General features: G+C 51.4%; 1 protein-coding gene across 1 annotated transcript; it reads left to right on the forward strand.

Moving 5' to 3' along the window:
* The first annotated feature begins 3,506 nt into the window (after positions 1 to 3,506).
* On the forward strand, positions 3,507 to 17,589 carry PNOC (prepronociceptin). The gene is made up of 3 exons (XM_012775401.2): positions 3,507 to 3,632; positions 14,085 to 14,539; positions 17,228 to 17,589. Exons 1-2 carry the CDS (start codon positions 3,507 to 3,509, stop codon positions 14,493 to 14,495), a joined length of 537 nt encoding a protein of 178 aa, XP_012630855.2. The 3' UTR covers positions 14,496 to 14,539; positions 17,228 to 17,589.
* The last annotated feature ends 1,511 nt before the right edge of the window (positions 17,590 to 19,100 follow it).

Genomic DNA, 19,100 nt, shown 5'->3' on the forward strand with positions numbered 1-19,100 from the left:
CGAGGTCTCCCCGAGTACCAGATCGCAGAGTCTCCACCTTTTGCATGCTGGAAGGCTATCAAACAGAGCTCGTGGCCAGGCACAGTGGCTCACACCTGTAATTCTAGCACTTTGGGAGATCAGCGGCAGGAGGGTCACTTAAGGCCAGTCGGGCGTGATGGTGTTCACCTGTAGTCCCAACCACTACGGAGGCAGAATCAAGAGGATCCCTTGAGCCCAGGAGTTTGAGATTGCAGTGAGCTGTGATGACGCCACTGCACTCCAGCCCAGGCAACAGAGCAAGACCCTATGTCAAAAAAATAATAATAATAAAAAAAGGCGTACGTGCTAAATGTTCCAGGAGTTTATATTCCTTCTTCAACTCACCGCTAAATCCCATTTACCCAGAATTGGAAATAACAAATATCAGTCAAACCACCAAGCCTCTCCTGATTGTGCCAGTTGCCACAGTTAATGAAGTTCATGAAAAACGTCAGCCCCAGGGCATTTCGCTGACATCTGTCACCACGTCAGCTCGGCCCGTGTGCACAGCACGCATTGCAATTGCACGCTTGGCTCGGGAAGGAGAGGCAACGGCCCCTCTCCAGCGACAGACAGCCACTGCCATCTCCAGCGACAGACAGCCACTGCCATCTTGTGGCCACACAGGCACAGCCGGGCCGTTCTAGACAAATTCTACAAAAGAAAACATTTCCTGACTCGAAAGATGGAAACTTAGTAGAATAAGAAATGCAAAAGCAATCCTCAAATGAAACGAAAAGATTCGGGCAGTCCACAGTGCAAGACTGGCTCGTGCTGTAACACATTTGCCTTACACTGTAGGTGGTTGTTTGGAACTCGAGATACAGTTTCCTCCAGAAGAACCCCGTAGGGTGAAGAGCGCCCACAGCTCGCCCCCAACCCGTTTGCCCTGCCCCGCCCTCGCTCCCCACGCTATGCCAGCCACGCCCCACGGCCACTTGCAAGCTGTCCTCTGCCAGAACGCGCCTCGGGCTTCAGGATGGCATCTTGCCTTGCTCTGGAACAAAACCAGTTCCCACCTCTGGCCCCTGAAACTAGAGAATTCCCCGATAGACATTTTGTCAGTGACACGGGTCCTTATGCAGACCCTGTGCCCGAGCCTCCTGGGCCCCAAAGAGACGGATGCCCCCAGACACTCCTCAACTCTGTGCTAAAGAGGAGGAAGGTGGCTACTGAGACACTCCACTGACATTTGTCAAACTCTTATTAAGACCTCTTAAGTGTCACTCTCCGTGCTGAGGGCTGGAAATACAGGGAACCATAGAACCTGATCTCTGCCCCCAGGAAGTCACAGCCCAGTGGGAAAAAGAGTTACGTAAGTCCAAGTTTACTGTGTATCGTGCTGAGCTCCGCGAGATGGATGATAATAGTATTATAGAATGAATGCTACGTGCTGAGCTCTGTCCTTCTTTTATAAGCTTTTACATCGTTCTTGTTACATGACAGCTGCTGTCTTAACCACTTGCAAACATTAGTCCACTAATCGTCCCATCAGATAGGTGCTATTGTCGCCCTGTTTTTGCAGATGGTTAAGAATGGCTAGCAAGCTGCAGAGCTGGGACAAGAACCCAGGCAGTCTGTAGTAATGTAATGGGAAGACAAGAAAATAATGCCCGTGTCATGCCAGCTCTGCAAGGCGGGTCTGTTGTGCCCGCCTGACAGATGGGGCACCCAAGGCTCGCTGGCATCCCAACTGCGAAGTGTGGCTTCAGATACCAGAGGAGCAGAGGAGATGGAGCTAAACCAGAGCAGGGGGTGGAGATGGCTTCCCAGAGGGGACCATTCTTGGCAGAGGGAACAGCAAGCGTCAAGATACAAAGACTTTACAAGCCTGATGCAGAACTGTATGTGACTCACCGAGACAGGAAGTGACACAAGGGCAGGGGACAGGAGGTGAGGCAGTAGCCAGTGCTGAGCTGAGTCCTTGCAATTCCCCTGACAGCAGTTGGGGTCATGGAATTATTGTGAGTACGAAGTGCCATCATCAGATTTGGAGACAGCTTGGAGGGAGGCCAGGTCGTTAGGTGGACTAATTAGGAGGCTATTGCAATAACCAAGGCAATGAATCTCACCTAAGGCACTGGCCCTTAGGATAGAGAAGAAAAATTCACATCCCCAATGCATTGGAGATCCATTCCTTTACACAGCTGTTTGTGTTCATGATCCATCAGCCCAGGACACCCCATCATCTACACAGAAAGCTCCATCCCTTTAGGATGGCAAACGAGACCCTGTTCCGTCTGGACCCACCTCCCTTGCAGCAGGTACTTACCTTGGGGAGTGTGGGCAGGTGGCCCCGGACACCTGTCTGCTCACCAACCCCCATGGGCGATGATCTGGACTCCCCTGTGCCCTTGAAAACACTGTTTCAGGGTCTCCCCCAGCTGCAGACCCTCCTTCCTCCTCCCGACTTGCTCCTCTCACTCCTCACACCAGCGCTTGCACCTGTGTGAGTCACCCGGGAATGTCGCTCAAAACGCAGATCCTGATTCAGTGGTTCGGTGGGCTGGGGGTGCCCAAGAGTTGAAGGAGATCCCAGCTGGTCTGCAGGCTGCCTTCGAGCAGCAAGACCTCATACATTTCCTTTACTAAACTTCGAATTCTATCCATCTCACGCTTGCACGGCCCTCTGCAAAACGCCCCTTACAGAGCTCATCTCCTCTTCACGATGGCCCTATGACAAGGCAGGTGCCACTGTTCCCCCTTCATGGCTATGAAAACTGAGGCTCAGAGAGGTTGACTTTGGAGGTGACACACTGGTCAGCTTCAAACAGAGGCTTTAGCTCCGAGGAAGGCTGTCGCCTCCACCCCACAGCTGCTCCCAGGAATGCTCGTGTGGTCCGCGGCCAGCCGGGTGGCAGGATTCACAGGGTGCTCTCCCCAGGAGCCCAGACACCAGCCTGTGCGTGAGCCTTGGGCCTGGGTGACAGGACCAGGTCACCTGTGCTTTGACAATCCACAGCCTCCTGAGAGGTGAATCTCAGGCCCCTGGCATTGTCCTCGCTAAGAAGTGTCTTCCCTCCCCCCCCTTTTTTTTTTGAGACAGAGTCTCACTTTGTTGCTGGGCTAGGGTGCTGTGGCCTCAGCCTAGCTCACAGCAACCTCAAACTCCTGGGCTCAAGCGATCCTCCTGCCTCAGCCTCCCGAGTAGCTGGGACTACAGGCATGCGCCACCATGCCCGGCTAATTTTTTCTATATATTTTTAGCTGTTCAAGTAATTTCTTTCTATTTTTAGTAGAGTCAGGGTCTCACTCTTGCTCAGACTGGTCTCAAACTGCTGAGCTCAAATGATCCACCCGCCTCCGCCTCCCAGAGTGCTAGGATTACAGGCGTGAGCCACCGGCCCCGCCTAAGAAGTGTCTTTCCCACACCCCCGGGGTTAGAGTCTCCAGCCCTGACCAGCCCCAGCCCCCGCCCAGAATGGCTGCACTAACCGCCGCACACCCTCACGTGTGTTTTAGCATCTGCTTCCTGCTCCTGCACCATGAAAATCCTGCTCTGTGACCTGCTGCTGCTCAGCGTCTTCTCCAGTGTGTTCAGCAGCTGCCAGAGGGACTGTCTCACCTGCCGGGAGCAGCTCCGCCCAGCCCTGGACAGCTTCAACCTGGAGGTAGGTTCCCGGGCCGGAGGGGTCTCGCCGTCCAGAGCGGGCTCTGAGTGGGAAACTGAGGCCTCCCCTAGAGGTCGCAGGACTTGCCCAGTGTCACGTGGCTGGGAAGAGGCAGAGCAGACTTGAGCTGCATCCTCCATCTAGGAACCTGTGACCTTTCCACCTTCCCACCTGCAAATAAAGCCCTGCGTGTGCAGCATGTTGTTCCCAGGATGAGAAGAAAGCATGCTCATTTTAGAGCATTTGGCAAATTCAGAAAAGTGTAAAAAAAGAAAAAATTAAAATCACCTTTAACCTCACCAGTCAGAGAAAGAATCCTACTTTTTTTCACTTATTATATTATCCCAGGATAATGGTCTCATGTTATTAAACATGATATTATTTCTTTCTATGAATACAGTAAACAGCCCTCTGTTTCTATGGGTTCCCTATCCACCAAGGTCAACCTTGGTGGAACCCCAAGGTCAACCAACCAAGGATCAAAAATATTCGGAAAACAAAAACAATAAAAAATAACAATACAGCAATAAAAATAATACAACTTAGAAAATAACAATTTACAAAGTATTAGGTATTATAAGTAATCTAGAGATGATTTAAACTATACTGGAGGATGTGCATAGGTTCTGTGCAAATACCACGGCATTGGTCAGGTGCAGCGGCTCACGACTGTAATCCTAGCACTCTGGGAGGCCGAGGCGGGCGGATTGCTTGAGGTCAGTAGTTCGAAACCAGCCTGAGCAAGAGCAAGACCCCGTCTCTACTAAAAATAGAAAGAAATTAATTGACCAACTAAAAATATACATACAAAAAATTAGCCAGGCATGGTGGCACATGCCTGTAGTCCCAGCTACTTGGGAGGCTGAGGCAGGAGGATGGCTTGAGCCCAGGAGTTTGAGGTTGCTGTGAGCTAGGCTGATGCCACGGCACTCACTCTAGCCTGGGAAACAAAGTGAGACTCTGTCTCTAAAAAGAATAAAAAATAGAAAAAAATAAAAAATAAAATACCACGGCATTTTATATCAGGGACTTGAGCACCTGCAGATCTGGGTGACCTGGGGTCACTGGAAGGAATTCCCCACATATACCGAGGGAAGACTATAATTTCTGAAACCATGTCCCTCCTGTTGAACATGTATTTTGCCCTCCATTTTTGATATTGCAGATAATTCTACAATGAACATCCCAATACCAAAATGCTCTCTCATATTTTATTTTATTATTATTATTATTATTGAGACAGAGTCTCACTCTGTTGCCCAGGCTAGAGTGCCATGGCATCAGCCTAGCTCACAGCAACCTCAAACTCCTGGGCTCAAGCGATCCTGCTGCCTCAGCCTCCTGAGTAGCTGGGACTATAGGCATGCACCACCATGCCCGGCTAATTTTTTCTATATATTTTTAGTTGGCCAATTAATTCCTTTCTATTTCTGGTAGAGACTGGGTCTCACTCTTGCTCAGGCTGGTTTCGAACTCCTGACTTTGAGGGATCCACCTGCCTCGGCCTCTCAGAGTGCTAGGATTACAGGTGTGAGCCACTGAGCCTGGCCTCATATTTTATTTTATTATAGTATGTTTTATTTTTTTAGAGATAGGGGCTCACTTTGCTGCCCAGGCTAGAGTACAGTGGTGTAACACCAGTAATAACTGCCCCACCGTGAAGAGCTTCCCCAGGTAGCCCGTTGGAAGTTTATGCATCCAATGGGCTAAAATGGATGTCTTCCTCATCCATCGCGGTTTTCTCTGAGCCCCTGCCCTGCCGAGGATTCCCTCCTTCGGGAACCCCTTCCACTCCTGGCTCACCCGGCTTCATCCTCTTCCCCCTCCGATGACACTTTTGCTGCCGCCCCTCTGTGTTGGCTCCTCGTCCTCTCCCCACCTGCTAAACACAAGGGATTGCCAAGATCCCAGCTTCTCACCTCCGGTCCTCTCTCCGCCTGGGATCCACCCGCACACCCCAGGCCTTGGGCTCTCCCCAGGCTGCAGGCAGCTTCCAAAGGAGCACATGCACCTGTCCCCGCCTGTCCCCTGGGCTCCAGAGCCAGGTTCCCCATCAGGTCCTACAGTGCTGGGGAAACCCTGCCTTCCCTTCCCGCCCTGCCATTGCCCACGCGCCTCCCCCTCCTCCCCTTCCACAAAGCCCAGATGAAGTTCCCCGCCCACAAGAGAATACTTGGCTGACTCTCCACCCACCAGTTGGTCGTGCCCCTCCCCCTCCTTTGTGTTCTGATTGTCATCTGTATCTGCAGCTCTATCCCTGGCCGTGAGGTGTGAGCCTCCTTTGCCGATGGCTCTGGGGGCCGCAGCACATGGCACAGTGTGTGGCAAAGAGCAGGGCTCAGGACACATGCCCGTGGAAACTATACTTAGTAACCTCTAATCTCCTAATAGACATGCCTGCTCTGCAGCCACTGTAGAGTTTCTACATTTGAGTCTTTCAGAGACAGTAAAGAATTTGCTTAGCCGGGCCTGGTGGCGCATGCCTGTAGTCCCAGCTACTTGGGAGGCTGAGGCAGGAGGATTGCTTGAGCCCAGGAGTTTGAGGTTGCTGTGAGCTAGGCTGAGGCCACGGCACTCTAGCCCGGGCAACAGAACAAGACTCTGCCTCAAAAAAAAAAAAAAAATTAAAAAATTTGGCACATGCTTCCATCTCTCCACTACTTCTTAAATCTCTGGGGTCTAGACAACACTATCGGCTCTACTTCTTTGAAACAAGTCAGCAAATGGACCCGTAAGCACCTCCCCATCAGGGATCACCCGTCACAGTGTCCGATGACCCCCTAGAGGACGGGGCTGCCTGCTTGTTTTCGTTTCTAGTCTGTGTTCACTTTTATCCTATTTTTAAGTTTAATGAAATGCCTAGAAAGGCAATCACAGGCAATCACATCCCATTTCCAAATCTGGCAGCGCTGGAGTATGTCCCTTCTGTGAATGGTGGGAGGACTCATACTCTGTCACTCAGCCAGGGCCACTGCCCCGTCCTCCACCAGTCCCGAGCTGTTCCCAGGATCCACTGGACTCTTGGCAGCATCAAGAAATGTTTTATTTCTACTCCTGGTTGATGGTCCAAGCATGGCTAGCTTTTTGGTTTTGTCGTGAGACCATAATTGTGGTTAGTCAATGACTCACCCACCCAAACCCATTGCAATGTCCTGTCCTTTCGCCCAATCAATCGTGAGCGTTACTCACCCCATCCGCTCAGGCAGGAAAAACTAGATGCACTGAGTTGTTTTAGAGCAAATAAGGCAACCAAAGAAAGAGTCTGGGGAAATGTATTTAAGTGACTTCTTAAAAGCCTATAGCGGCCGGGCGCTGTGGCTCACGCCTGTAATCCTAGCTCTTGGGAGGCCGAGGCGGGCGGATTGCTCGAGGTCAGGAGTTCAAAACCAGCCTGAGCAAGAGCGAGACCCTGTCTCTACTATAAATAGAAAGAAATTAATTGGCCAACTGATATATATATAAAAAATTAGCCGAGCATGGTGGCGCATGCCTGTAGTCCCAGCTACTCGGGAGGCTGAGGCAGGAGGATCGCTTGAGCCCAGGAGTTTGAGGTTGCTGTGAGCTAGGCTGACGCCACGGCACTCACTCTAGCCTGGACAACAAAGTGAGACTCTGTCTCAAAAAAAAAAAAAAAAGCCTATAGCCAAAGAAACTACCTTCTGATGTTCTTCCTATCTTCATTAAATGAAACGCTGAGTGGGCGATGCACGGCAGAGGCTCCTTGCCTGTTTGTCTTCTGTGCCCCTCGTCCACTGGCCTCCTGCTGTTGGCCCTCGGATATCCCGGCAGGGCCTCCTAGAGCAAATCACCCCCAGAGTCCGCTCAACAGCAGTGGTTTCACTCTCTTTGCTGGCAGAAACTTCACCGCCACAGGGAGCTGCTGTTTCCCCTCCAGTGAGCTCACGCACCTGTTTTGCACTTTGTACCCTAATCTGTGAGCCCAGGCGTCCAAATGGCCCTTTGCTCACCGCCCCCACCAGCCCAGCTTTACGGATCAATTTGGCGCCAATCTGAGAGTCCAGATGCTCGTCTACACTCTGGCTTAATATAGCAGCGCCACCGGCACAGGCTGCCAAACTGTGTCCGGCTCACTTAATAAGCCATTAACCCATCTCTGGAAAGAGGCTGGCGAGTCCCGAGACCAGAGGGTCAGGCATTAAACTCATATGCCCATCTGGTGCTACCAATGCTGTTGTGAATTTGGATCCTTCCTATCTGCCCAAAACCTTCTCCTAAATCAAGAGCTGGGACAACTTTGTCAGTATCTAATTTATCTAGCAGCGCGTCAAGTCTGGGTAGAGACTGCGGCATCTGGTTTGATCGCGGAATTTCGTTTTCTCTGATTGACACAAAATCTAATTACCATCTGGGCTTAGAAACCCAGGGGCCCACAGAAGATGTAATAGCCTCTAGGTTTAACAACTCTCCCACCTGTTTCTGTAAACTGAGGAGCAGAACAAGGCAACAAGCATTTAGGGGCTTCTATACAGTGAGGATTGGACCACGTGCGTTCAAATGTCCGCTGCAGCTCCAAAATTCCACGCTTCTGCGGGCTTTCTCTGTGCTGTCCACGACTCCCTGCATTCCTGTTGACTTTGTAAAGCAGGGTTCCTCAAAGCTGCCGCATTTATGGACATTTTGGTCTGGTAATTGTGTGTTGGGGGCTGTTGTCTTGTGTGCTGTGGGAAGTTTCCTAGCATCCCTGGCCTCTAGGTACCATTAACACACACACACACACACACACACACACACACACACACACACACACACACACACACACACACACACACACACACACACACACACACACACACACACACACACACACACACACACACACACACACGTTCAATGTCTCCGGACAGAGCCAAATATCCCCTGGTGGGGGGTGGGGGGCTTAAAATCGCTCTCAGCTGAGATCAACTGCTGTGGCATAATAACTCAATAGGATTATGATCTGAAACAGGGTACTGCAGGTTGATTCTATCTGGTTTTCTTCAAAGTATCTCAGGGGCAGGCTAAGTACAGGCCCAAGGCATTCTTTCTCTACAGGAGTCTTTAACCACTCTGCTCCACCGATGGCTTCCTCCTGCCCCGAGCAAGTTCTCAAGCACAGTCCAGCCTCAGAATCACCTGGGGTGCTGGCTAAAAATGCAAATCTCTGGGCCCCACCCTTGACTTAGTGGATCGGAATCCCCAGGTGTGTGGGCTAAGAATTTGCATTCTAACAAATTCCAGTAGCCACTCTTAACAGAACCCTCCAGAAGTGTGTGACTTCATTGTTCTGTGGAAGCTGCCCATCCGTGGTTTTTTCATAACCAATGATATTGTATCTATGTCTCCATACTGAGTTTGCAGTGACCATGTGTTTGTTCTGCCAGTAACTAGGGTCAATCTGTTAAGTGTCTCTGAACAAAAGCTAAATGAAAAAGGCACACTCAGAAAAATCATGGCAGGCCAAGGAGGAAAGATTGCCTGAGGCCAGATGTTCAAGACCAGCCTGAGCAACATAGTGAGACCCCCATCTCTAAATAAAATTTTTTCAATTAGCCAGGTGTGGTGGCGCGTGCTTATAGTCCTAGTTACCTGGGAGACTGAAGCAGGAAGATCCATTGAGCCCAGAAGTTCAAGACTACTGTAAGCTGTGATTGTACCACTGCACTCCAGCCTAGGAGACAGAGAGAGACTCTGTCTCTAGATAGATAGATAGATAGATAGATAGATAGATAGATAGATAGATAGATAGATAGATAGATAGATAGATAGATAGATAGATAGATAGATAGATAGAAGATAGATAGATAGAAGATAGAAGATAGATAGAAGATAGATAGATAGATAGATAGATAGATAGATAGATAGATAGATAGATAGATAGATAGATAGATTGATAGATGATAGATAGATAAAAAGAAACCCAATGACTTGAGTATCAGTTGGGGCCAACATCACCACCTGTGGCTAACAGATGGGCTGAGACAGGTTGCTCCTTGGAAACCTTATTAGGGAAGGAAAGGTGCACTCTGCTTGGACGTGGTCTCTCTCCTCCCGAGTTCGGTGGGAAAAGAGCACTGTTGCCATCAGAACCCTCCTCTTGGTCTCATAGAATCCTTATTCTTGCATTAATTGCCACCAATTCATATTGCAAGTGCACAGAGGTAACGGAGTAGGAGATGTCCTGGATTAGGCCTCAGAGACATTTTTGAGTTCTCGTTCAAGTTATACTATTACCTAACCGTGTCATTTTGGGCACATTACTGAACCTCATCATAACATGAGAAGATTGAATTACATTAGTGATTTGCAAACCAGGGCAAATATCAGAATTACCTTACCTCTGTAAACTTAGGTTTTTTTTTTGTTTTTTTTTTCATTTAATTTATTCTTTTTTATTTTTTATTTTTTCTTATTTTACTGCCAGAGGACTTTCTGCAATAAACTTAGGTTTTTAATTCCTTTGTAAAAACTAGTTTTAATCCCTGGTTGTATTCTTCAGAGATTTAACAGAGCCTTGAAATTCTGTATTTTTAAAACCTCTGCCTATGATTTGGACTCACACTCAGGTGTGGGACCCACTGGACCAGGTGTCGCCTGAGCTCCCACCTAGTGTTAGCGTTCTGTGACATGCTTTGCTGACACCCCAGGGAGTGGGGTGGCCCCCCAGGGTGGACATCGGGTGAGGTCAGCAGCAGATGCCCTCCTTCCTCCTGCTGACTCACTCCCTTTCACATCCTCACTCCTGGGCTTACCTTTGTATCCAGGTATTAACATTAGGTGCCTGGAAGTTGTACAGCCTCTTCCTACAGGACAAGCCCAAGGAAAAGATCTCAGCCTGGAGTCCACAGAGGGATAGGCTGGCCCAGGGATAGGCTTTAGAAGACCTACAAACCCTCCCAAACCGTGTGCAAATTTGCCATGTGCGTGCTCACAGGGTGAGAGGGTGGGTCCATAGCCTTTGTTGGAGTCTTGAAAGAGTCCATGACCCACAAAAGGTTAAGAATCCTGTTCTAGGCCGGGCACAGTGGCTCACGCCTGTAATCCTAGCACTCTGGGAGGCCGAGGCAGGCGGATTGCTCAAGGTCAGGAGTTCGAAATCAGCCTGAGCAAGAGCGAGACCCTGTCTCTACTAAAAATAGAAAGAAATTAATTGGCCAACTACAAATATATAGAAAAATATTAGCCGGTCACGGTGGTGCACGCCTGTAGTCCCAGGTACTCGAGAGGCTGAGGCAGGAGGATCGCTTGAGCCCAAGAGTTTGCAGTTGCTGTGAACTAGGCTGATGCCATGGCACTCTAGCCTGGGCAACAGAGTGAGGCTCTGTCTCAAAAAAAAAAAAAAAAAGAGTCCATGACCCACAAAAGGTTAAGAATCCTGTTCCAATGGGACAGACGAGTAATCAGGAAAACAAAGGGTGGCAGCAGTGACAAGAGCTGCCGCAGCAGCGTACGCTGAAGGTGGGGGGTGTTCTAGTCCTGGATGAACTAGCTGCAACTCCTGTTCTTGTCTCTTCTCACTTCCTTCCCTTTTCACTCTTAGCTAAATACAAGGTGACTTCTTGATTAATTCAGTTCAGTTCAACAAGGCTCTATTGACAGCCGGCTATTTACTGGAAGGAGAAGATTCCTGCGTGAGTTAAGAAGGGGTCCCTCACTTGTCATAGTCTGCCTCAGAAGGTACTGTGATTCAATTATATGAAGCATTAAAATTTCCACAAGAGCCACACAAGGCTCCGTGGGGACCCAGAGGCAGGAGAGAGCAGTTCTTGCCAGGGAACTAGAAGAAGGTATTGGAGAGGGGTGACCCTGGAGTTTGGCCGGGGTCCCAAAGGATGGATGGAAGGAAGTCCCTGGGTGAGAGGGACAGAGTGAGGAAAGGCAGGGAGCTGGAGGAACTTTGGTGTGTTAAGGTACCAGGAACAGCCCCATGGGCCTGCAGGGGGTGGACATGAGTTGAAAGCAGAAATAAGACTGACAAGGTGGGCTGAACCAGAGGGTAGAAGGATTTGAATGCTCTGCTCAGGACAAGACAAAATATCAGACAGCTGTGGACAAGGCAATGACAGATTAGAGTTATTCTTTTTTTTTTTTTTTTTTTTTTGAGACAGACTGTCACTCTGGTTAGAGTGTCGTGGTGTCACAGCAACCTCAACCTCCTGGGCTCAAGCGATCCTCCTGCCTCAGCCTCCCGAGTAGCTGGGACTACAGGCATGCGCCACCATGCCCGGCTAATTTTTTTTCTATGTATTTTTAGTTGGCCAATTAATTTCTTTCTATTTTTAGTAGGGACAGGGTCTTGCTCTTGCTCAGGCTGGTTTTGAACTCCTGACCTTGAGCAATCCGCCCGCCTCGGCCTCCCAGAGTGCTAGGATTACAGGCGTGAGCCACTGCGCCTAGCCAAGGAGTTAGTCTTCAGGAACAGTGTTCTGCCAGGGGTACCACCTGGATTACAGTGGCAAAGCTCAGAGACGGAGAGATCAGCTCGGGCACCGCTGCACCCTGAGAGGTGCTCAGGCAGGGGCAGGGGGAGTGGAAAGGGCAGGGCAGATGGCAGATCCACAGGATGGGGGGATGGGAAGGGAGGTGAAGATGTTCCCAGGGCTTTAACCCTGAGTCACCTGGGGAATGGGGGTGCCATTCGGAAACTGAATGGGGCGGGAATGTATATCAGGTAAGAATCGAATCTACCTGCTAGTAACGAAGACCTAAAGCGACAGTGGCTGAAGTCAGAGAGTCGGCTCCTCATAAGGAGGGAGGAGGTGGACAGTCCTGGGCTGTCAGGGCGTCACGGCAGGTGCAGTGTGCTCCTTTCTGCCCTGCCAGTCTATGGCTTCCAGCATGTGACTGCCATCCTCGAAGTCACTGGTTTCTAGATGGCCAGCAAAAATGTCCACATTCTGCACAGGAAGCTGGAGGCAGGGGAGGAAGAGGGACAAAGGGGCATTCTTCCCAGCTAAGTCAGCCCCTGCTGTCCCGGAAGCCTCACCTGATCGCACCCGTTGTTATGTCTTTGGCCACCGCTGGCCGCCAGGGAGGCTGGGAAACATGTGTTGCCTTCCGGAAGAAAACAGTGCTCTGTTAGTAAGGAAAAGGGGACATGCATGGCGGCGGGCAGCTGGCAGCCTCTGCCCCGGAAGGCACCCCGGAAGCCAGGCAGGAGCTCCAGGGCGTGACGAAGGGCCCTGCTGACTCACAGAGGCAAGGTCAGGTGGAAGTGGGGTTTTCATGTGGCTGTGGCCAGACACGTGCCGAGGTTCGGGGATGGAGCCAAACCAGCAAGTGGGAAGCACAGTTGGCGGCAGAGGCTTCCGGGAGACCCAACCAGAGACAGGAACGCGGGAGGGTGGGGCCGAGGTCAGGCCAGTGCGGAGGAGGTGGAGGAGCCTCGCGGTCAGGCTGGTGGCCTCGACTGGCAGTCAGTGGGGGCTGGAGAGGCGGGCAGCAGCAGAGTTTCCGGGGTCCAGGCGGGTCTGTGGGGTTCACGTCTGACAGTGGGCTCCCTTCCCCCACCTGGAGCTGGAGCGCAGGTGTACCCCTGTGCACCCAGCCTGCCTACATCCCAGAGGGTCTTGACTTTGCTCTACATGCACACGGACGTGACGACTGCTGCATGCCGGATGAAAACTAACGACAGCAGGGTCGCTCTTGACGCGATGGCCTTAAAATAAACAGGCAGATTTGACTACGTACTTTCACATCCCCAACATCTGTAACCCATCTGACCTTCCAAAAGGCTGATAAGAGAACAAAACAAAACTCTTCTTTGTGGGGAGATGGCCAATGAACCGTACTTGACTCCACAAAATCCCAACTAAGGGTCTTCCAAGGTACAGTTGTGGGTGCATTCATTCTGTTAACTTGCTGGAGTTACCTTACCTCTCTGATCCCTGGTTTCTTTGTTTGTAAAATGATGGAGCTGGGCCAAATGATTCTGCTTCTTTCTAACTCTGGTTGTTATTTTTGTTTTTTTGTGACAGAGTCTCACTCTTTTGCCCGGGCTAGAGTGTTGTGGCATCAGCCTAGCTCACAGCAACCTCAAATTACTGGGCTCAAAGCGATCCTCCTGCCTCAGCCTCCCGAGTAGCTGGGACTATAGACATGCACCACCATGCCCGGCTAATATTTTGTATATATATTTTAGTTGGTCAATTGATTTCTATTTGTAGTAGAGATGGGGTCTTGCTCTTGCCCAGGCTGGTTTCGAACTCCTGACCTTGAGCGATCCTCCCGCTTCGGCCTCCCAGAGTGCTAGGATTACAGGCGTGGGCCACCGCGCCCAGCCTTCTTTCTAACTCTGAACTTGTATGAACCTAAAAAGCCGTGTGTGAAATCGCTGCCCAGAACTTGATAAACAGACACTTTAGAGGACTTGCATTGGTGAAGATGTAGCCTCCTTGCCGAGGACTAACGGAGGTCCTTGTTCTTTCTCCCGTCCTCGCACCTGTGTCTCCACAGCTGTGCACCCTGCAGTGTGAAGAGAAGGTCTTCCCCAGCCCGCGCTGGACTCCGTGCGCCAAGGCCACGGCCAGGGGCTCCTGGCAGCTCAGCCCTGCTGCCCCGGGCCACGCGGCGGCTGCCCTTCTCCAGCCCGGCGCCCCCGAGATGCAGCAGCTGAAGCGGATGCCCCGGGTCGGGGGCCCGCTCCCTGCGCAGGACGAGACCGGGCCCGGCCCGGAGGAGGCCGGCGAGATGGAGACCCAGCAGAAGCAGCTGCAGAAGAGGTTCGGGGGCTTCACCGGGGCCCGGAAGTCGGCCCGGAAGTTGGCCAACCAGAAGCGGTTCAGTGAGTTTATGAGGCAGTACCTGGTCCTGAGCTTGCAGTCCAGCCAGCGCCGGCGCACCCTGCACCAGAATGGTAACGTGTAGCCGCGGGGGAGCCCTCCCAGCCGCACCGTCCGCGCCACCCACGAGTGAGTTGGGCACCGATTAGCTGGGGGCAGGCAGAGACCTCACAGCCCAGCCGCCTTAGCCTGGAAGCACATCAGCCCCAAACACACACCCCACACCACCTCCAGGAGTCCGGCGCCGGGAGCCCTGGGAGGGCCACTCCCCTGCCTGCTCCTGCCCAGCCTGTCTCTAGGGAGCACACAGCTGCCCACAGCTGCTCCTTGAGGCTGTCCACTCCCCCGTCGGGGGACTGGTTACCATGGGGATAATAGTAGTACGTTAGGGTAACTAATTCCTCCATCCCTCTCCAGGAGCTTAGTTACTATGGGGACAGCTAAGTGGACCAATCCTCCTCTCTGGTTGCCATAGCAACCATTCAGCTCACCTCTCCTCGGAGACTTTATCTCTAAAAACCAATCACTGGACCTACTCTTAGCCATTCGCCAAGAGTCCGATTACTGTGGCTGTGATGTCGCTATTTCATCTTCAAAGGCAGCTTACCTATCCTCTCCCCTTCCCGCTGTGTCTGGACTCCATGGAAACCATAAAAGCCCCCCATGTCCCCCAGCCAAGCAGTTTCTTGTTAGGCCCAGGAGTTATGCTCTCTCCTTGTCTTCCTCCCACAAGCCGTTTGTCGCTCCTGCCTCCTTGCTGGAGATGCACCGATGGCGTCATCTCTGAGCAAGACTGGGAGAAGCTGGCCCCAGTGACCCAGTAGCTTCCAGAATATAGACTAAAGGAATTCATTTTCCCTCCTCAAGTTTCGCTTCTTTCCGGCATGCCATGTCGCCTTGCTTTTGTTTGTTTGCTTTCGTCCCTCTCTCCTGTCTTCCTTGTTCTCCCTCCCTTCTGCCCTCTTCCCACTCCCGCGGGCATGCTTATACGAGCACACATAACAAGTATCAGATGATACACATCAAAGACCCTAATTTATTGCCCAGTCATTCGAGATCTAACTTTCCTCAGCCCATCAACCCGTGCATAACTGTGAACAGCACTGGGAACTAGCACAGCAGAATTTTCCAAAAATTTAAGAAAATCCCAACCACCAAGTCCTTGGGAATATGGTCACTGGCAGAGTCCTGCATGGCTCCTCCAACAGCTCAGAAACTTGCCCAAACACAAAGAACTAGTCAGTTTGTCAAATTCATCCCAAAGCATTACCCAGTTAGGGCTTTTCCCTGACTCGGAGGCATGAGAGAGAAATGTGTTTTGCACTGCTGTTTCAGTTTGCTTCCCATACATCAGAGGCGGCCCTGTCACTAATAATCTCCCTTGAAGACAATTAATGCACCTGCTAATCATTGGCACCTGCGCATCAGCACGGAGGCAGCCCACGTAGCTCTTTGCAGGTAGGACAGAGGGTTTGCAACCGGCCCGTTACCAAATATGGACACGGGCATTCGGTTGTGAAAAGGCTGCCGTGTTTATTTTAGCGGATGACTAATCTCGAAGGCCCTGAATTAACCTGCACTGCCTCTGAAGTCATACTCTTGGATCCTTCACCAGCGTTCTATTTCTAAGCCTTATCCCCGTATCTGCACGGTCCCCAATGGTCAATCTTGCAGAAGTGGCATGGATTGAATGCTTTGAAAGATTCCTCCTCTTCAAAGTGGCTCTTAAGGGACCCTGAAGCTCATGTCTCATTCTGAACTACGATAATTTTCTTCACCTAAACACAGTTTAAAATCAGGCCCATTAGCAGGAATCAATTTATTTTGAAAAACCATTTGAGCCCCTATCCAGGCAATTGGTTTTTCTAATCTTCTATTATGCTTCCAACTGAGAGTCGCTGAAAGCAAGCTCTAACTAGCTCCTGTCTGCTGCTTTGCTCCCATGTAAAGTTCTGGATGGGAACGCTTGGAAACATTAACCAGCTCATTTGGGTATTATAGATGGCTTTCCTTTTCCCTTCTGCGACCGTCCCTCTGTTTCTTTCTTCCTCACACGCATGGTTGCTGAGTTCCAATATGCGTCTGTATTTATGAGTCTATGACTCATGGGCAGCTTAAACCTTGTTGTTATTCACATACACACACCACAACCTGCCCTACACATGACGATTTCTCCATCTTGGAGGACTCTGGTCGCAAAGCTGTCCTTGACTTCTAAGATACCCAGTACAGATCTATATTTAGAAGGCTGGGAGGAGATAGGGCCACCTAACATTGCAATGGGATAGAGAACCCTACTCAGAAAGTGTATCATGTCCTGGGAAGGGCGTGCAATGGGGTGCAGGACCAGCCCTAGACAGAACCAAGAGAGGGCACAACTGTTCTTGAGGTCACTTCCCCCTCACAGGCCCTATACTGCCTTCCTCTGTCCTGCTACCCTAGGCCTTTCTGGCCGCTGGAAAATGAGTAGATTCTTTCATGGTCAGCGATCAGTGACATAGGCTTGGAGAGCACTCGTAAGATGAGAGCTAGGAATGAGGACACTATTTAGCACGGATTGCAAACACCAGGGAGAAGGGAACTGTCCTTGGGTAGGGGGCTTGTCACGATGCATTAATCCTTCTAGTCCTGCCAGCAGACTCGGGACTGGCGGAGATGTGTGGAGGGGTCAAGGGACCTTTCTGGCTGCCTTAGGAACCACTGGGTTGACAGCTTTTCCTCACTCCCTTGTCATAGCTTCAGTCAGTACAGCGAATAGGACAGAGGGGTCTGAAAAAACCACTGGGTTTGCCATTTTAATCATTTTTGTCTCCCCAGGCGTCCGGGTGACCCCCCAAACAGCATGTGTCCAGCCCCAGACCTGCCGCCTGGGAATCAGAATTCCTTCCTCCCCGTGGCCCTGAGCGAGGCTCTGCCTCCGGAACCTCCCCCTCCCCACGGCATGTTTCACCACGACCCTGTTGCTACATCAGAGTGTATTTTTGTAATTCCTCCAGCTCACATTTCAACGGCCCCATCTTTCCTGCTCACCCGCCTCTCCCCTCTGCCAGGGGCGGGCGAAAAGGAAGAGGAAAGCAAGCCTGGGGTTTCGACGCGTCACTGCCATCCCTCGTTTGTAAAAGATGCTCTTCTTTCTGACTGATTGTTTTGAACAACTATTTCTCCATTAAACTTCTACTGAGCACATGGTTAATAAACTGGTTTGCTGTTTTTAAGTGAATCGACCGAGAAGCGCAGAGGCCACCAACACGCAAACCAGAGCGGCAGCTCCCGGGAGGCAGATGCAGAAAGCGTGTGGCTCTGCCTTGGAGAAAGTGACAGGGGCAAGGTGCACCCGACTGCGTGGGGGGCGGGGTGGGGATCTGATCCAGGTGCAGCCGGTGGCGGGAACGGACAGGGCAGTGGTTCTCAAAACCTCTCTGTGTGCACCAGGTGGGCCCCACCTCCAGTTTCTGACTTGGTAGAAATTTGCCTTTTTAACAAACTCCAGGTGGCTGGGTGCGGTGGCTCATGCCTGTAATCCTAGCACTCTGGGAGGCCAAAGCGGGTGGATCGTTTGAGCTCGAGTTCGAGATCAGGCTGAGCAAGAGCAAGACCCTGTCTTTACTAAAAAAATAGAAAAATTAGGCTGAACAACTAAAAATATATAGAAAAAATTAGCCGGGCATGGTGGCGCATGCCTGTAGTCCCAGCTACTCGGGAGGCTGAGGCAGGAGGATTGCTTGAGCCAGGAGTTTGAGGTTGCTGCGAGCTAGGCTGACGCCACGGCACTCACTCTAGCCTGGGCAACAGAGTGAAACTCTGTCTCAGAAAAAAAAAAAAAAAAAAAGCTCCAGGTGACACAAGCCCTGTTGGTTTGGGCCCAGTGCATTGAGACACAAGGCAAGGGGCAGAGCCAGGACAAACCTGCTTAGCTGACGACACTTTTATCCCCAACGTAACATGTTAAGGTGTGTTACCACTGTCAGAGTCCAGGCAAGAAACATACAGTGAACCCAAATGGTGTAACTAAGCGGAATTAAACGTCTGCAAAAATGGGCAGGGTCCCAGGAAGTCAGCAAGGGCTGGTCAGGTGCTCTGCGGGAACACACAAGAACGCAGCTCTCCGTAGGGAGATAGACCCATCCCCCCTCTCTCTCCTCCTCGCACTCAAACTCCAGCCTGGTGGCTCCTGTTGGCCAAACCCAACCGGCAGCAGGAAAGTTGGGGGTTCAGTCCACAGGTGCAGGTAAGGTAAGTCTTGGAGAACACGGCGACCTGACTCGCTCACCTGGGCACACGCTGCCGACTGACTCAACCCAGGGCTTTCTTAGTGGATGGGCGGGGCAGGGACTCAGAAGAGGGAGACGGACGTCCTCCGTTCTGCCCAAGGCGAGGAGAAAGGCAACGAGAAGGAGAAAAGACACACTGCCTCGCCGGCTGCCGGGCGTGGCCGATCGTGCCAGCACAAAGCGCCTGCACCTGCCAGAGTGCAGCCCCCTCGCTGGCACAATGTTTCGGGTCCCTGGAACCCACTCCCGGAGACACCTCGTAGTGCCAGAGGCTTCCCTCCTCCTCGGAGCCCCTCCCCACACTCCGTGTGCACCCGCTCAATAGTTCTTTACAGCTCAGCACCTAAAACTGCAGGTGCCAGCCCGGGGTGGGGTGGTGCCTTCTGCTTTCAACAGCCTTCCCGCCCAGGCCGGGCTGC

Source organism: Microcebus murinus, chromosome 24 (assembly GCF_040939455.1).
Source record: "Microcebus murinus isolate Inina chromosome 24, M.murinus_Inina_mat1.0, whole genome shotgun sequence".
Classification (NCBI taxonomy): Eukaryota; Metazoa; Chordata; class Mammalia; order Primates; family Cheirogaleidae; genus Microcebus; species Microcebus murinus.